At 42.0% G+C, this 18,016-nt stretch overlaps 2 protein-coding genes across 6 annotated transcripts in view; one reads left to right on the top strand and one right to left on the bottom strand.

Annotated features, from left to right (window-relative positions):
• The window catches only part of ahsa1a (AHA1, activator of heat shock protein ATPase homolog 1a), a 9,193-nt gene extending 2,501 nt beyond the window's left edge, over positions 1 to 6,692 (bottom strand). Inside the window, exons 1-8 of the mRNA XM_017439562.3 lie at positions 6,442 to 6,692; positions 2,635 to 2,825; positions 2,100 to 2,182; positions 1,902 to 2,019; positions 1,210 to 1,301; positions 1,008 to 1,136; positions 819 to 920; positions 688 to 739 (exon numbers count right to left, since the gene is read on the bottom strand). Coding sequence (XP_017295051.1) covers positions 688 to 739; positions 819 to 920; positions 1,008 to 1,136; positions 1,210 to 1,301; positions 1,902 to 2,019; positions 2,100 to 2,182; positions 2,635 to 2,825; positions 6,442 to 6,521 — 847 coding nt within the window. The 5' untranslated portion in view covers positions 6,522 to 6,692. The remainder of the gene's footprint in view (positions 1 to 687; positions 740 to 818; positions 921 to 1,007; positions 1,137 to 1,209; positions 1,302 to 1,901; positions 2,020 to 2,099; positions 2,183 to 2,634; positions 2,826 to 6,441) is intronic.
• Positions 6,693 to 9,379: 2,687 nt separating this feature from the next.
• On the top strand, positions 9,380 to 16,226 carry cdca4 (cell division cycle associated 4). 5 transcript variants are annotated; one of them, XM_017439583.3, is made up of 3 exons: positions 9,380 to 9,656; positions 12,354 to 12,491; positions 13,958 to 16,226. In XM_017439583.3, exon 3 carries the CDS (start codon positions 13,970 to 13,972, stop codon positions 14,879 to 14,881), a length of 912 nt encoding a protein of 303 aa, XP_017295072.1. In that variant the 5' UTR covers positions 9,380 to 9,656; positions 12,354 to 12,491; positions 13,958 to 13,969; the 3' UTR covers positions 14,882 to 16,226. The 5 variants fall into 5 exon arrangements, with proteins under 5 accessions (XP_017295072.1, XP_017295070.1, XP_017295073.1 ...); XM_017439584.3 differs by lacking the exon at positions 9,380 to 9,656 and adding an exon at positions 9,815 to 9,995; XM_017439582.3 differs by lacking the exon at positions 9,380 to 9,656 and adding an exon at positions 9,815 to 12,091.
• Positions 16,227 to 18,016: the final 1,790 nt, after the last annotated feature.

Genomic DNA, 18,016 nt, shown 5'->3' with positions numbered 1-18,016 from the left:
TACAACCCAGCCAGAGGAAGTTTTAAACCCGCCGACAGGAAGTGTTAAACACGCGGCAGGAAGTGTTAAACACGCGGCAGGAAGTGTTAAACTCGCCGACAGGAAGTGTTAAACACGCGGCAGGAAGTGTTAAACATGTGACAGGAAGTATTAAACATGACAGGAAGCGTTAAACACACCAGCATGTTCGTTTTAAGGCGGTAATCGTCCGCGTTGTAAAGCTACCACCTTAAAAAGGGACTAAATGTGAGCTGGGAGGACTCTCAGCTACTACTTTAAAATCTTCTGGTCATTTTGGGGTTGTCGAAGCTGTAGCGGCCATCTTGAATCAAGTTGAGTTTCTACGAGTTAAAACCTGCCCACTGGTTATAAGATATTTTGCTAACAGACAAATTGCAGGTAATCATGTAATTACCCATGAACTACAGGACAGATTTTTAAGAATTTTAATGACTGAAGATGGCCGCCATAGCTAATCAAGCTCAGCTAACACAGAACTCTGAGCTCAGAGTCATCATGGTAGGAGCTGAGAGTCCAGTCCTGGTCCTGGAGTGGTTTACAGGCTCCCGAAGAACCTGAAGACCTGCTGAAGAGTAGGGAAACATGTCAGACATGCAGGACGGTGGTCCTCCGGGACCGGGACCGGGACCTGGACCAGGACACCATCTCTCGGCATGTAAGACTCACCGCAGGGCCAGTTGTTAAACCTCCACTTCATGACTATCTTCTCATCAGGTACCTGTTGGGAAAAACAGATTTTACTGGAATCTGATCCTCGTTACGGTCACGGCCCCGGGGGAATCAAACGTCCGACTCACCAGTTCTGTGAATTCTCCAAAAACGTTTCCTTCTAGCAGGCGAAACTTTCCACCCCTCTCCCCCTCCACTGTGGCGGGACGGCGCGTGAACGCCTGAACCATCTGCAGACCCAAAAGCAGGACACGTTACCCTCAGATGACCCGGTCAGAGCGGTTACGTACGCTCCATTATTTGCTCGTTAGGCTGACCTCCTGGTTGACAAAGACTCTGTAGAGCTCGGCGGGCGAGGTGAGGAACGTGTCTTTCAGGGTGAGCTTACAGGTGGGGATCTTCACACCAGTGCTGGTGGGGGGAGCCGTGCCGCTCGAGGAGAGAATCTGAACGGAATTAAAACTTCTCGTTTCACGATCGGCTGAAAACAAACAGAAAAAAACCCCAAAAAGCACCAACCTGAGTTTTGTCCTGTTTGGATTTGGACTGTGAGGTCAGCTGCGGTTTGGCCACGCCGTTGGCCGTCGGCAGGATCATCCCTTGTGTGAACTCTACAATTCAGAAAAACAAGAAAGAAATAAAAAGTCAGGTTGCAGTGTTTTTAAAAGAGAAACCAAACAGATGAGCACTCCGTCAAACTTACAAATACATATGATCGTACCGTTTAAAAGATGCTTTTCTGACTGTTTCACTAAAGTAGTCTTTATTCATCCTGACTGAGGTCATTTTATCACTTTTATTTATTACTAATTGCATCATCATCTGTAATATTTTAAAAAGTTAAGAACAGATTTTCATTAAAGTTGCAGGAACCGGGAAACATGGTGCAAGGAACAAGAGGTCAGATCGTGGTGATCTGGTGAAAAGGTCAAAGGTCAGCCCATGTTCTAACTCTGCAGCTCGACACCTCAAGGGTCAAAGATGATGCCTGCTGATTTCAGAGTTTGTGAGGTCAAAGGTCAAGCTCTCAAACTCATGAAATGTTGAGGTTGAAACAAAAAAACGGATTAAATTCTGGTTCTGATCCAGACGCTGTGACCTCGGCGGAGGTCAGATTCTTTGAGAGAACCTAAAGTTAAACTGTTATATCTCTCATCGTCGCACGAAACCAATAAATAAATAAAATCGGGCTCTTTTTGCGGCGCACTGACCTGTTTTCAAAAACCCGACGTAACTTCCCAGAACCTCCCGGATCTTCTCGGCGCCCTCGGTCTTCATCAGGTGGAGCAGCGGCGTGTCGGGCTCGTCTTTGTTTAACGTTACAGAAATCTGGAGAACGGGACAGAGGTCAGACGTCGGCGGACGAGCCAATCAGGAAACACCGAGCGGGAATACCTGCTTGGACTCACATCGAGGTCCTCGGTGCCGTTTTCGTCCGACAGGTTCGGGACTTCAATCGACCCTTTATATTCAACTCCTGCTTTAGATTTTCCTGGTTTAAAAAAGGGGAAAAGAAGCAAATATTTCAAACTTTTTCTCTTTATTTTAAACAGGATTTAAGATGCCCAACATCAACGTCATAAAATCAAGAGCTGAACAAAATTAATTTTATTTCAGAACAAAAGATGATTGCAGTTTGTATGCTGGTGGCTGGATGTTCCTCTAAAGGCGTCTGGAGTTAAATCCAGTTAGTACATAAATAAAATCTGTTCTTTATTGCAGAAAACAGACTAATGAACCCTTCTGTTGGGAAACTTTTGATTCTGTGCAGAAAAGAGGAATGAAATGTGCTCATTCTCAGAGCAAAGGCATCAAAAATGTGAATTTTCTGCCTTCCTACTGATGCAGACTTTAACCCGGTAAATATCCAGGACCTTTAAAAGATTTAAACTGACCAGAGAACAAAACCAGCTTCCACCCAAAGTTAAAGAGTTTCCTCCTCACCGGTCCAAGTGGCTTTCAGGTTCCATTCATAAAAGAAAATGAGTTTTCCTTTGCGGTTGTTAATCGAGGCCTCTCCTTCCACCTTGCTGACCTCCGTCACTTCGCAGCCGCCCTCGTCGCTCTCCACGCTCAGCCCAAGCAGCAGAGACTTCAGTTTGTCCGACGACCAGTTCGTCGCGTCCCTTTCCGTCCTGAAGAAGTCAGAGAGGAAAACAGTTAATCGCTGGTTTCCAAACTGGTCTGAGACGTTTCTCGGTTTAATCTTTGGATCAAATTTACTCTCAAAATGAATTTGGCAGCATTAGTGGTGGGAGGATTTAGCAGCCAATAAAACCAAATTATGACACAAAAATCAAGACATTTTGTGACTAAATAGGGGCAGAAATTACACGATATTCACAGGAACGTCACAATTTATTCACACTTACTTACAAGAATATATGAATCAAACCAATTCAGTGATTTTAAGAAAAATTTGCCTATTTTCTCACAATTCCGTGTCTCCAACTCGTCACAGACAGTGAATACAGACCATAATGTTCACATTTACAGCACAATACTTTAGGAATACTTCAGGGCAGCCACTGGACAATCTCTACATTCATTATAAAATGTTTGGAGCTATAAAAAGTGGGAGCACATCGTTCTTTACGACTGAAACTTTACACTAAATTAGGTCCAGAAATTAAATCAGAATTTAATGACTTAAATAGGATCTTCTCCGACCTACTTTTAATCATTTCATCTGTTTTTGTTTTACTGAAACAACATGTTTTATCACAGTTTTATTTACAGCGCTTTGGTCCAAACTCTGGATTTAAATGTGTTTTATAAAGAAACAAACACTGACGTTTTACAGTTTATCTTTTATTGGTGTTTAATAACACCTGGGCAGACACTGCAACCAACCAATGAGTATTATTGCCCAAATTAATAAATAAATGGTTCAATATTTGAAATTTAAGTGTAAACTTTATCAACAAAGATATTCCTATTGATACAAATCAAAACATTTTAAGTGTTAAATGTGTTTTTTGTGTGTAAACGTCCTGCTAGTTTGTAATAGTTCCCATAAATCTGGTCTGGAAGGGATATTTTCTCCATGATGGTGAGTGAATTCTGGGCAGCGATGGCTTTAAATCAAAATAAACCCAGATATTTATTTACTCTTGACTAACGTGAAAGAGAGGATTGCCACTGCTGGGATTGAGGTGAAAAAGGAGGAAATGTCGGACGAGCCCGACAACTCGCCGCCCATTTCGTTCTGTGACGTCGTTTATTTGGCGTACACGAAGAGCGCCGACACCACGGAGGAGGCCAGGAAGCAACGGACTCAAACAATCAGTGTTTCGATGGATAAAAGATGTCCGAGCTCTGCGTGTTAGGAAAGTCCTGGTGACTGGCAGGATGAGCAATCATGTAGGCGTACGGTGTCGACAGTGTTTCTGGATTAGAATGAGACCTGAAATGATCATTCAACCATAACAGCTTTAATTTAGTCACTGACAAAACCCTTAATTATTAAACCATAACGTTAGTTTTGGGGTTTAGCTCAAAGCATGGATGAGATATCTACAGTAAAAAGGTTCGAAATCATTCTAGCACACATCAGTTATCCTTTAACATCACTTAACGTAACTTTAACCAGAATAAAAGTGGTCTGGGCTGATTTTGTGCGCCAGCGTTTAGCATTCAACTCCTTCGTTTCCTGAGTTTCAGAATGTAGAGAAAACGCTGCGTTCCTGAACCGTAAGAAACTCCGACCCGACGTGAAACGACCGTTGTTGTGATCGAAGGCAGCGTCTTCTTTGCCTGTCACAATGGCTACGAAACGGGGAGTGTCCTGAAGGGTGACGTCACATAAGAACTATGTGGGTACGCCAAGAATCTACCTGCCAGGCGAGTGACAGAAGTAAAAAGTTGGTTTATTCACTCAGGAAGTTGTCCTTTATGATCTCTTCTAGGTTCATCGAAGCTTTCAGCAGATAGTTTTTGAGGATGATAAGATGTGCTCGATTTTAAACTTTTAATGACTGTTTTAACTAGTTTCTGTCCTGTCAGGACGATCTTGGTGACACATTTAAAAAGTATTTTCAAGCTCTGTCTAATGTGCCAAATGGATCCAGTTCAAACATCCCATCACATTCCTAAACTATGTTTTGTATTAGTTGTCATTCTACAAAAATGCCTGTTTTTTTGGGGCTAATAAAGTTGTCTGATCGTTTACAAATTAGGGCAGAAACATCAGTTTGCGACGTACATCACAAGACGGCGTTACCATGGAGACAGTAATGAGGTCTGCACTGAGAGGGGGAAAAATGTAATAAACAAGGAGAATAATAAATAAAACACGGTCACGTTGCAAGCCGGGGTCACCTCACGTGTCCGCCGCCGGTTTATGAGAAACTGCGGCCTCTTTTCTGCCTTTTGGCTAAAATTAAACAAACACAGCTCCTCAAACAGAAACACGAGTCAGGATTTTGTGCTTCGTTATCCACGTGAAACGACTAAAACGAGCGTTTTGACCCAAGCTAGCTTCAACTAGCAAATCAATCAATCAACTTTATTAAAGACGCAAAATAGGTCCATAGTGTGAAAAAAACAAAAATAAGATAATAAAAAAGATAATAAAATACAGTAAAAAAAAAAAAAAATTAAAAATATAGCAAGCACAAACCAAGTCACTGAGTTGCCATAAGGCTACATCGCCAGTGAGTCCACATTTTGGACTTACACCTAACTGAACTCCGTGAGATATCTGTTAGTGACAAGATAATGTTGTTTGTAGAGACACAAAGCCTCCCCATAAACCTGTACATAAGAGATCGCAGCAGAGCATGAAAAGTGGAGACCCCAACACCGATAAATATCTGACTAGCACTAGTCCATCTCGGCATCCTGAGCAGCATCCTCATTCCGTCATTGTAGGCTACCTTAAGCTTCTGTAGAGTACTTTGTTTATACTGTCGCCAAAGGTGGGCAGTATACAGTGGGGTGCAAAATGCCTTAAAGAGAGCCACTTTAACTGAAACCGAACACATCCGAAACTTGCGTAACAGCATGTTGGCTTGTGCATACATTAGACGCCGTTGTCTGTTGATGTCCATGTCATCAGTTAAATCATCAGTTATATAATGACCCAGATATTTCACGGCAGTACAAACTTTAAGAACAACACCCGATAAGAAGAAATCCGGAAGTACCAACTTCTGATCCTCCTTAGTCCTTGCAACCATAATATTACTTTTCAGTGCATTGTACTGAATGTCATACTCCTGGCCATAGTTTGAGCAGGTCCTCAATAATTGTTGAAGACCAGCACTACAAGGACTGAAAATAACTAAATCATCGGCATACATGAGATGGTTAATTATAGACCCACCAACAACACATCCTGTCCCACATTGCTGCAGCCACTTTGATAAATCATCCATATATACATTAAACAGAAGAGGAGACAAAATACTTCCCTGTCTAACCCCATTACTTATTTTAAAAGGGGCTGACACACAATTACCCCATCTTACATACATCAGTTGATGCGTGTACCAAAAGGATAAAATCCTGATAATAGATCCAGGGACCCCTCTATTTTGTAGCTTATGAAATAACTAGCAAAGCTAGCTAAACCAACAGGAGCGGCTTTAATGTTTCTTTAAACTTTATATTTTAACTAAACTCGGCGTTTAGTGCTCAAACGTGCCTATTTTAAATAAAAGACTGAAAATAAAAACTGCATGCCGGTGTGATGCTAACACAAGCGTGCTTTTAGCATTAGCATGCTAACAGAGGCTAGCTGCTTCCTACCAGTGCCAGTTGTTGACGTTCGTCGCATCAGCTCGCTCCTCCACAATCCAGCGAGGGTCTCCTTCTCCCCATTTAGCCATCTCTAACGATGATTATTATTAAAAATAAAAACAGTTTTTTTTACAAGTGAACGCAGACCACAGCTCTGTCCCGTGGATGTGCCGGCGCCTGTCCACCGACTGCACGATGCCGCTTCTAGAAGTCTCTGGGTGCCGCTAGCGGTGCGCCCGGGTTTATTCTCCGAACGTAGAAATTGCTGGAAACGGAACTCTGTGGAACGGTCCCCCCCCCCCCAACTGGAAGTCGTGATTGTGAAAAGTAGTTCCGCCTCAGGAAATCGCGTAAGAAACGAGCGCTTTACAGCACTTTGTCAGGATTTAATGATTTTTTAAAATTAGGGTAAATACAAAAAAATTACTTAATGCATTTTTTGCCTGTGAATGAAGGACATTAACTGAAGTAGCATTCATTGAAGGGACATACAGGTTTTAGCATAGGTTTCATGTGATGTTTTTAGTGCTCAGGGTATGTGGTGTAGATGACTGTCAGCTACTACCACACCAAATTTCAGCTCTATGTCTGTAAAACTGACTTAGTTGTAGCCATTTTTGTGTTTACTAAGGTCAATTAGCTGTAGCATCCATCTTAAAATTGCCTAAATTTAATGTTGACGTTTTAAACAGAGATCCCACACGATCCATTTGAGGTTCGAGTATGTGACAGGAACGACTGTCGCTACTACCACACCAACGTTTAGCTCTATGTCTGTAAAAATTACTTAAATATGGCCTAAAGTCAATTAGCTGTGCTGGCCGTCTTGAATTGGGTTGACTCCAACATTTAAAGTCAAAGCTCTCCCACCATCTGTTACCCCTCAGGGGATGTGATGGGGATGACTCTCAGCTACTACCACACCAGATTCTAGCTGTAAAATTAAAAATAATGTTTGCTAATGTCACTTAGCTGTGGCAGCATTCTCAAATCTTGACTCCAAATGTCATTCGGTTGTAGATTACATCAAATGATTGACAAAGGTTTTCACTGAAGTCATTTATGTGGTTCATTAGATATTTTGCTAACAGATAGACAAGAAAATATGCAGACACAGGCAATTAAATGATTTCTCATCTTTCTTTCTTTTTTAATAATATAAAACTGTATTCACTGTATTCTGAGGTACGTGAACCTTTTGTAACGATCCCCTGAATCTACAGCAGTCCAACACCTCTGAGTGGTAAAATCTACCATCAAGCAAGAGACATCATGAAGACCAAGGAACTCTCCATACAGGTCAGAGACAAAGATGTGGAGAAGCGTTGGGTAAGTTCTGAGTTCATGGAACCCTTAACATTCCACGGAGCGCCATTATTCCCATATTCAGAAATGGAAAAACGACGATAGCAGACCTGCCAGGAGAGGGTCTTCCACCAAAACTCACAGAGCGGATAAGGAGAGCATTAACCAGAGAAACCTCCACGAGGTCAAAGTTAACCCCGGTGGAGCTGAGCTGTCCACCGGACAAATACAAGCTGCACAGATCTGTGCTTCATGTAAGACATGGCAAAAAAAAAAAAAAATGACAGGTTGTTTGTAATTTACCCAAAGGGATAATCCCAAACATGTGGAAGAAGGTGCCGTGGTCAGAGGAGAGTAAAATGGGGTCTACCAGGTGCTGTAAACACCACCTTCTTAGCGCAGCACGGTGGTGGCAGCATCATGCTGGGGGATGATTTTCTATCAGCAGGGAATGGGAAACTGCTCTGAGTTGAAGGAAAGCTAGATGGCGACGTTAACCAGCATAAAATGACAATAACTCAGTTAATTTAGAGATACTGAGCCCCCCCAACACATCCAAGACTTTGACCCTTAAAACGCTTATTCATAAGATAGGCTGTATGCTGATTTATATATATTTATGAGACATGATGTATATGGTTTGACCATAACAGCCTTAATTGACAACAGCCTTAACATTAACCATAAGACGATCTTTAAGGTTTCCTCCGAGGAATGCATTTAGTTTTTGTGCAATCGTGGAAGAAACGATGTCGGACTTGAGTTAACGTGGCTCAGAGTAACACAGAATCTGCTGTGATTTATAAAGTCTTCTTCTGTATTTTTCTTCTTGTTTAAAAGTTATACGCTAGCAGCTGTATGATCAGACGTCAGTTTGTGGTCTTTTAGCTGTTTTAACAGAGAAAATTTAATAATAAGACATAAGAAATGAACGTGTCTTTTAAAGTTTGATCTATTTTTTTTTGTTCATTAAAGTATTTTTGTTCTAAATTCTATGTAGTACGTAACTGGGGAAAGGCGTTGATATTATTGACATAAACTGGTAACTTTTGGGTGAGAACGTGAATGGTTGTTTGTCTCGTTTGTCTCTACGTGGCCCTGCGATGAACTTGCCACCTGTCCAGGGCGTCCCCCCGCCTCTCACACAGCGACTGCTGGACATATGGGCACCAGCTGATTTGACGTATTACAGCTAAAACTGGGGTTAATTTATGTTGTTTTTTTAAATAAATATTGATCGAGATTGTCTCTTTGCTAGAATCAAGTTTTTAATTTTGGCCCCAACGTGTCGCTGAGTTTGTCACACTTGAAATAAACGGATCAGGGCGAAGCACACTTTCAGAGTTTGCTGCTGTTAATTCCGGCGCTGCTGCAGTTCCCCTCCCGAACAGCAGGCGTCGCTAGTGACTCGTCTGTAGCTGGATTTGCCTGTAGTTATGACTAATTTCTGTATCCTAATCTTTTCTAATCTTTAAAAAGTAAAGTTTTTTAGGGAAAATAAGGTGAAAACTGATTTTAAAGTGCCTCTGTGTTAATTTGAAACACTTTAACACACATTTGGAGCTATTTTTCTTAACTACATAACATCTTAGCTACTTGTGAAGCAAACGCACAGATATAGACGCAGTTGCGGTGCAAAGACAAGCTTGTTGTTGTTGTTCTGTTTAAATTTGCTCGGTGGAAACGGATGATCGGGGGAGGAAAGCGGGCAGAAAGGAGCCGAGAGGAATCTGAAGGGATATGGCTCCCCTCCCCCTCCCTTCCTTCTCCGCTTCACAGCAGCAGCAGCAGGAGGACGGAGGCGCCTTGGGTTTTTTCTGAAGCCGTGGCATGAATGATCTCATCTGAACCTTATCTCCGCTTTTCTCCGCCGTCGATCCTATGACGGGAGGACGGGAATAAAACAGCAGAAACACGAGGTGAGCGCGGCCGCCCCGGCCTCTCGGCGGCGGCGGTACTTTTTAAAAGCCAGGCGCCGGGGTTTAGTTCTTTTCAGCGGGCAGGAGAGGAGGAGGGTGTGTGTGTGTGTGTGTGGGGGGGGGGGGTTATTTAAACATCCCAGCCGCGGAGAAAACTTGTTTTTGCCCAGAAAGGAGGAACAACCGGGGAGGATGTGTGGGTGGGAGCTTTTGAGCTTGTTAGCTTTCCGCTTCTTAGCATTTTTATGAACGAGGTGGGAGGAAATGCTAAATGTGGCTAAATGGGTGTTTTATCGCCGCCGTCGGGGTTGTCGTTTCCCGTTTCCCTGAACGTCTCAGGTCGGTAAGCTAAGCTAGCCGCTGAACCCGAAGCGATCGGCAGCCCAGCTAACCGGCTAGCTAACAGTTAGCCGGCTAGCAGCTAGCTGTTAGCTAGCCGATCAAAATGGCCTCATTGTCACTCGGTGGGCTCCGCCGCTGAAAAGACAAAGCATGCGGCAGTCACGGCTAGCTTCACCCAGACAGCCGTAAAAGTCACTTTAATGGCGCCAGCGTTCGCTTTTCGTCGTTTAAACGCCACATACGGATAAATAGGAAGCCAGCAGAATCGTTTTTTTTTGTTGTTTTGTTTTGTTTTAAGTTTTTATTCTTTTAGGAAAGCGGGCTGAGAAAGTGCAGCGGAGGTGGGGGATGGGCCCGGAGAGAAGCCGGTGACGTGAAGCGAGACAAAACTGTTTACTGTTTACATTTAAAACCCGATTTAAAACCGAATCTACTCACAGCTACATAATACTTTAGCTTCGGGATTATTTCCAGTCCTGATGTGGAGCTCAGAGCTAACGAAATAAAAACAAAAGCTTGTCAGAAACTGAAACAAACATCGCTCCTCCTCAAAGCCAGGCTGCTGAATTTGACAGAAAAAAAAGATTTAAAATAAATAAATTCGCAGAGATTAAATGATAAACGAGCAAATTATTCTTTTGTTGTTTGCACAGGCTGGGAGGAGGCAGCTGTTCAGTCAGGAAGGAGGGGTGTTTGATAAATTAAATTAAATTATAAATCATCTGTTTTTGTGTCACATAAATGAGCGAATCGAGCCGTCCGGGTCAGAGGTCAACCGGAAATGAAAGCCCAGTTTAGCCACCAGTTTTTTATGCTAGGAGCTATAAATGTTGTTTATTTATTAGTTAATGTTTCTGTAAAATTTTGGCCACATCTGGTGGCGAAACTGAAGATATTTAAGCGTAAGGATGGAAATCTTTTATAGATATAATAAAAAGTGCACAATAACATTAAAAAACCCTTAAATCACTAGTGATCATAGCTTAGCATAGATGCTAATGTGGTTAGCATCGTGTTTAAACGTCTCAATGTCGTCCCTGCGACGGGAATCTGGCGACTTTAGGAGACGAGTCGTCGTTTTACAAAGATTCGAGGTTTGGCGGTTTGTTGCTAGTCTGGCTAAGTTATACGAAGGGATTTCCCACCTCTGTGGTGAAGGAAATTGTAAGGTAAACTTGGATTTAAAGGTAGATCGAGGCGAAAATATTGTCTCACATGAGTGTAATTATGTTTTAGTGAACCAAAAGTTGCTCATATCTGCACTTTAAATTCGGTCCGTGTTTTTTAAATAAAGCTGTTGTTTGTTGTAAATATCACTGTGAGATGTAAACAAACACCCTAGGTTAAGAAAACAAACATCTACATATAAAAAATAATAATTTTACAGTAAATTCCTCCATTTTTGTGAGTCTGTGCACATTTTCTACATCATGAAATTCAAAATGAGCCTTTCTGTGTACCTTAAAACCTTTAGTTTTAACAGTTTATAACTTATTAAAATGTCTTATCCTGGTTCTAATCATTCAGCTGATTAAATAAAGACAAATCTGTTTGTGTTCCTACAGTTTTGTTATAACTTTCTCTAATAAAGGGAGGAAATTGAGCCAATTTTGTGATTATTTTTAGGGTGAAACTAAAGTTTACCACAATGCTCGTCGGCGCTGTGACACGAACAGCGTTTACTTTCATTTCGGTTTCTGCAGAAACCTGGTGGCGCCCGGCGTCGTACGGTGGATTATTTAAAAAAAAAACCACCCGGCCACAACTGGAAACGTTTAAACGAGGAGCGCTCCCCCTGCTCGTGTTTTATTTAAAAAAAAAGAAAAGTTTGACACTTTGCTGGGTTTATTTTCTCTGATTGATGGGGAATAAAATGCAGCAGGCTTCTGTTAATCTGAACTTTAATGTCATTTCTTTTTTGTGTCGAGGCTTGTAAACGTCCTTCCTGAAGCAGCGCTTCATAAAAATGTGACCCTGCCTCTTTTTTTTCCTGTTTCCTCTCTGAAGACGAAGCGGAAAATCTTGTCCTACTGGTTTCTCTTTTTTTGAATGTGTTCTGGAAACCTGATCGTAAATATTAAAGAGTCTTGGAGGTTAATATTTGTGCTATTAATTCCTAATGTTTTATTTTCCATAGTAACTTTTTATTTTAGCACATCCTTCTGATTTTTCTCGATCACAGGTGGAAGTGGAGCACTGATTATGTAACCTGACTGCTGTTGTTTCTTTGTTGTTTTCTGACAATCGTCTCTGTAGTCTGTGCTTATTTTGATGCAGCGTCTGCATTTAGTTGGTAACTATGCTATTTTCGGTGGCTCAGTGGTCTGTTAAAAGTGTGGTTGTTCCGCCCAGCAGGAGCCTTGCCTCAGACTGGCCTAAAATGGGCAGAAATGGCGCTGAACAAAAGCTGCTTCTCGCTCGTACAAAAGTACTTGAAGCGTTGCAGCCGGGACCAAGCTGCATTACTATTGCCTGTGCCTCTCAACAGGAAAGGTATAGCAAACTTTAAGAAAAAAGAAAACAAAACAAAATAACAAAACAACCCACAACAAACGATTTTCTGTAAATTTGTACTTTGTAAAGTAGTGTAGCCCCAGATTCCTCATGTCCACACACACATTACACCACATAACCTCATTTTATCCCACATTTACTGAATTTGTTACACAGACGTGGACAAATTTGTTGGTTCCTTTTCGTTAAAGAAAGAAAAACTCACAAAGGTCGCTGAAAAAACTTGAAAGTAATAAAAGTAAAAAGAAGAAATTGACTAAAGACCAACTAATAAAAATTAGTAATAAGTTAAACTAATGAAGCTGACCTCGACAGAAAGGATGGTACCTCTGAAAAAGACGGGGACATGTCCAACTAAGGTGTCTTCAGTCCTTGAGTCAGTCAGTCTGTTTAAAGGGGGACAGGTAGTCACAGGGCTGTTTGGGATCATGTGTGTAACATGGAGGACAGAGTTGTCTCAGGAGCTCAGAGAGACAAAGACTGAGCAGCAGGTTAAAGGTCAAACCTATAAGACCGTCTCCAAGCAGCTGGACGGTCCTGAGACTACAGAAGGTCCACAGGACTGGAGACAACCTCCCTGGACGTGTCCACAAGAGGACAACTGGTGACAAACTGAAGAGACTGATAGTACGAATGATGACCAAAGAGACGAAGAAGAAATTCTAAAGGGTTTAGAGGTGAACTCCAAGGTCAAAGGTCATCAGATCGCACCATCTCTCTGTTTGAGACAAAGTGGACCTAACGGAAGACGACCAAAGAGGACAACGGATCATAAAGATGGATTGGAATTTGTCAAACTGCATATTGAGAAGGGAGAATGTCCTTTGGACAGATGAGACAAAATTGGAGCTTTTTGACAACAAGTCCTGTCAGCTCTGTGTCCACAGAACCAACCCAGAACCCTGAACCTGCAGGGGGACATGGAGGAGGATCAGTTCTGTTCTGGTCCTGAATCTGTTCTGGGTCCAATGAAATCTCAAGACTATCAAGGCTTCCTGGAGCCAGATGTGCTGCTCAGAGTCAGAGACCTCGGTCTCAGTCTCAGGTTGGTCCTCTAACAGGAGAACGGGTCAGAACCAAAGATTGGACCATTCTGAGCCCTGACAGCTGGAGCAGTTTGCTCATAAGGAGTGGACCAGAACACCTGAGGACACCTGTGGACAGGTGCAAAAATCACCTGATTGTCTCAAAGGTTGGACAAGTAAAGGGACTGTCCTTTGTGCCGAGGCTGGCTTCATTAATTCTTTTCTTTTTATTACTTTTGTCAGTTTCAAATAGTTTCAGACCTTCTGTGGGTTTTTCTGTCTTTAAAGGAAAGGTTCAAACTAATTTATCTGCGTCTGAAACATTTAGGAATAATTAGTGAAACTCAGAACATTTTGATTGTGATGAATTTGTTGGTGTTTCGCCACGTGTCCTCACTCTGTGTCTCCTCGCCATCACAGCAGAGAGACAACATGTTCCTGAAGGGCATCAAGCGCAAGTTCTCCGAGCCCGGAGAGGAGCCCGTTTCCAGCGGTGAGCAGGCCCCCGCCACCTCGCCGGCAGCCTCTCGGACGCTGTCGTCGTCCTACAGCCTGCAGCGGCAGTCGCTGCTCGACATGTCGCTGATCAAGCTGCAGCTGTGCCACATGCTGGTGGAGCCCAACCTCTGCCGCTCCGTGCTCATCGCCAACACGGTGCGGCAGATCCAGGAGGAGATGACCCAGGACGGCACCTGGCAGATGATGACTCAGGCCCTGGCGGCTGCCCAGTGCCCCGCCGACCGCCTGGTGGCGACTGAGGTGCTGTGCAGACAGACGGACGCGGCGACGCAGGCCGGGCAGAGCCCGAAGCCCGTCTCCGTGGTCGGCTTGGAGGAGGGGTACCACTCGGAGGAGGTGGTGATGGAAAGCGACGTGGAGACCGAGGCCATCATGTCCACGTTGTCCCCGGCCTCGCCCCAGATGTCCTCGGCCTCTTACCTGGCGGGACCCTTTGGCATGGGGCCCTGCTGGGACGAGGAAGAGGAAGACGGGGACTGCGAGGAGGACGAAGAGGAGGACAGCGAGGACTGCGTGTCGGAGGGGGAGGAAGCAGACGAGGACCACCTGAGTGCAGACTCCAGAACGGGGGAGAAGGTTTTCGGGACTTTTGAGATCAAGCACCCGGTGCCGCCCCCTGACCCCGGACTCGAGGAGCTGTTCTCAGACGTGGACCCGTCCTACTACGACCTTGACACGGTGCTGACAGGCACCCCCAAAATGGGGCCTTACGACCTGCTGGAGAGCCTGTCGTCTCACGGGCCGACAGCCCTGAGCTCCAGCTCGAGCTGCAGGTCCGACCTGAACGAACTGGACCACATCATGGAGATCATCGTGGGCTCGTGAAACCGGCCCACAGACTTATTCCAAACTATGCACAGAACACGTGCATGTTTCTGGTATTGTTACACAGATTGTTGGAGGTTTTGGGAGCAAGGTAGAGAACGAAACAATCGGCTGGGCTTTTATTACCGTTTCTGTCCAATGATTGAAGCAGTCGGCTTTCTACCTTGATAATGAAATCCCAAACTTAATAATGTCCACGATGCATTCTTAATTTACACGTTTGTCTTTGAAACATCCTGTCTTAAGCCCATTTCGTTTTATTTACTGTTACAAGGTTCGTCACACTACAGACACCAGAATCCAGAACAAATTGTAAATTCAAATCTATTAATCAATGCATATTTTCTTAGGGATGTGAGCAAATATAAATGAGATATATGTATCTGTACATATGTGTAAATAGAAAATATTTTTTTGCATTATACAGTTAGGGGATTTTTTGCAAGCATCATTTGATTTTTTTTTTTTTTTTTCCCTTGAGCAGTTTTTAAAATTTTAATGTAGCCGGACTTTTGAGGACGGTGTCTTCCCCGCGGTTTGGTGTCGAGGCGTCAGCACCGGCGCCGTTCGCTCGTTTTCTGCAAGAGCTTTATGCAGAGCAGGAAGATTACTTCCAAATCTAATGTGATTTGTCACTTTCTGGTTTCAGTTTCCACGTGAGAAAATTCAAAATAAAAAGTACTTTTCCAGCTCTGCTGTCCGTACAGATCCGATAACGATGAGAAAGCATCGAGAAGCCATCTTTCTTTCTGTCATTTGTTGCTACAAATGGAATCTGTGTGTCAACCCACCTAATTTATTCTTTTATTTATTGTATTTATTTTATCTAGGTACAGACATGCCATATTGACATACGAATTCAACCACCAGGCCCTGGAAAATTATATTTATCCTAATTTTCTCCTCCATTTTGAATGCAGTACATATTTATTCCTCTTTTTTTACTGCTATCATTAGTAAGAACTGGGTTAATATTCAAATTACTATGCAGCTCTTTCATACGTGTTTCAAAATGACTGTAAACAGCTCAAATGTCCTTACACCCGTTTATGCAAACAGTTGCCTTTCTCCTGAATATGCGAAAAAGTGAAATGCATTTTTTTTTCTCCAAAACTTACTGTATCATGAGTGAAATCTAAACTCAGGCAAACGAAACCACCTAACGTACAGTATTACGACACGCTGAATACCACACCCCAACACTCCTGAAGGATGTCACTCTGGTTTGAATGGGAGCTAGAAGTTCAAAGACTAATTATTGTTGTAAAATGTATGCATTTTTTATATTAAAGTACATTGTAGCATCTTTGTAAATATTTTTCATAATAAAAGTTGCAAATATTGACGACTGGTTGTTTATTTCTTCCATCTTTGAAGCAAGGCTTGAGTTAAAAGTTGTTTTTTTTTTTATAGTTTCTAGATAATTTACTGGAAATGAGACTTCTAACAGACCAACTAAGACCAAATAATAATTTTAATTTCTGGTTGGTTTTATCTGTTTACAAATGGCGTGTTGGGGTCAGCCACGGAAAACGAGTTGCAAGTTTTATTTGTGAGTTTTTAGGGGAATAAAAGTCAAAAGAATTTCCAAAATTGGGCTGAAAATTTTCAGGGAACTAAGTTAAGTGGGGGAATTATATTAATATTTCAAATTGGAAATGTTCCATAGGAATTACATGGACATTGGGGTTAATTTAAACTAACTTTGTCACATCTAAACAAAAATATAAATGTTTTGTCATTGGTAAATGAGTTTATAAACGTAGTTTTCCTTTTTGTTGTTAAATAAAATTTGTTCACAACAAATATTTACGACTCTGATTGTGTAAAACCTTTAATGTTAGTATTTTTATCTTTCCCTACATGTTTTTAGGTGTGGTTTAATTGATTTCACTGCTTCGTAAATCAATTAAATCTGGTTGTTTTAGTAAAGATTAAGCTAAAATAAAGTTTTTAAAGATCAAATTCTCCAACTTTGAAATTAGCAAAAGGTTAGCTATAAACTAAACATAGCAAAAGGCTAGCTAAAATCTGAAAGGAACAAAACACTAGATGAAAACTAAACAATGCTAGCTAAAGGTAAATGTAGCAAAGGCTAAGCTAAACAATGTCGCAAAAGGTAAATGTAACAAAATGCTACCTAAAAGACTTGCTAAAAGATAAATGTAGCAAAAGGCTAATTAACAACTAAACATAGCAAAAGGTTAGCTAAAAGGTAAAAGTAGCAAAATGCTACCTAACAGGCTAGCTAAAAGATAAATGTAGCAAAAGGCTAATAACAACTAAATATAGCAAAAGGCTAGCTAAATTGCAAAAGTAGCAACATTCTAGCTAGCAAGTAAACATAGCAAAATGCTAGCTAAAAATAAAAGTAGCAAAAGGCAAGTTAACAACTAAACATAGCAAAATGCTACTTAAAAGGCTAGCTAAAAGATAAATGTTAGCTGAAAGTAGCAGAACCGTAGCTAAAAGTGGCCTATGAAGACTAAAACAGAGCCAGTTAGCTGAAGCAGAACAATGTTTTAAAAATGTTGGTAAATATTTTGTATAAAAGTTACAGAAACTAAACAAATCATAGCCCCCATCTCCTGAATGAGCTGAGCTTTTTGAATGGCTAAAACAGCAAAAAATACGCAGAGCTATTTGTAATTTGGAAAACAATAATTTGAGTGAATGAATATTTAAATAATAATACTAAAATGAAATGAAGCGAGAGCTGATTGGCATCAGCCAGAACTTTGTCCCCATCTGGTGTCACATGATGCTGGACTGTAAGACTCAACAACAAAACAGATTTATTTGTCTTTTTTTAACCTAGATGAGACTTTTTGTGGTTTTCATAAAGATGTTAGTACGTATTTATAAAAATAAAGCTTGCTCTGAACGCCTGCCTGCTGCCGAGACGCGGTCTGATCGTGGTTAAAGATTAATGGCTTCATGATGAATCTGCAAAAACACAACCGTAGGAGAGGGGGGGAGTCAAAGCAGAGAGAAAACACAAGGAAAGAAGTGTGAAGGAAACCCAGAATCATGAGAAAGAGAAGTAGAAATGTCCGGAGGAAACGATGGACAAACTGAACCAACAGTGTCCTTATTTGGTGTTTGTCTTTTCCGTCCTTCTGAGTCATGAGTTCC

This window comes from Kryptolebias marmoratus, linkage group LG10 (genome assembly GCF_001649575.2).
Source record: "Kryptolebias marmoratus isolate JLee-2015 linkage group LG10, ASM164957v2, whole genome shotgun sequence".
NCBI classification, from domain to species: Eukaryota; Metazoa; Chordata; class Actinopteri; order Cyprinodontiformes; family Rivulidae; genus Kryptolebias; species Kryptolebias marmoratus.
This window is presented reverse-complemented; position numbering and strand designations above follow the sequence as displayed.

What these genes read in the sequence shown, in the direction of transcription:
- cdca4 (XM_017439583.3), top strand. Translation starts at nt 13,970, where the DNA reads ATGTTCCTGAAGGGCATCAAGCGCAAGTTCTCCGAGCCCGGAGAGGAG.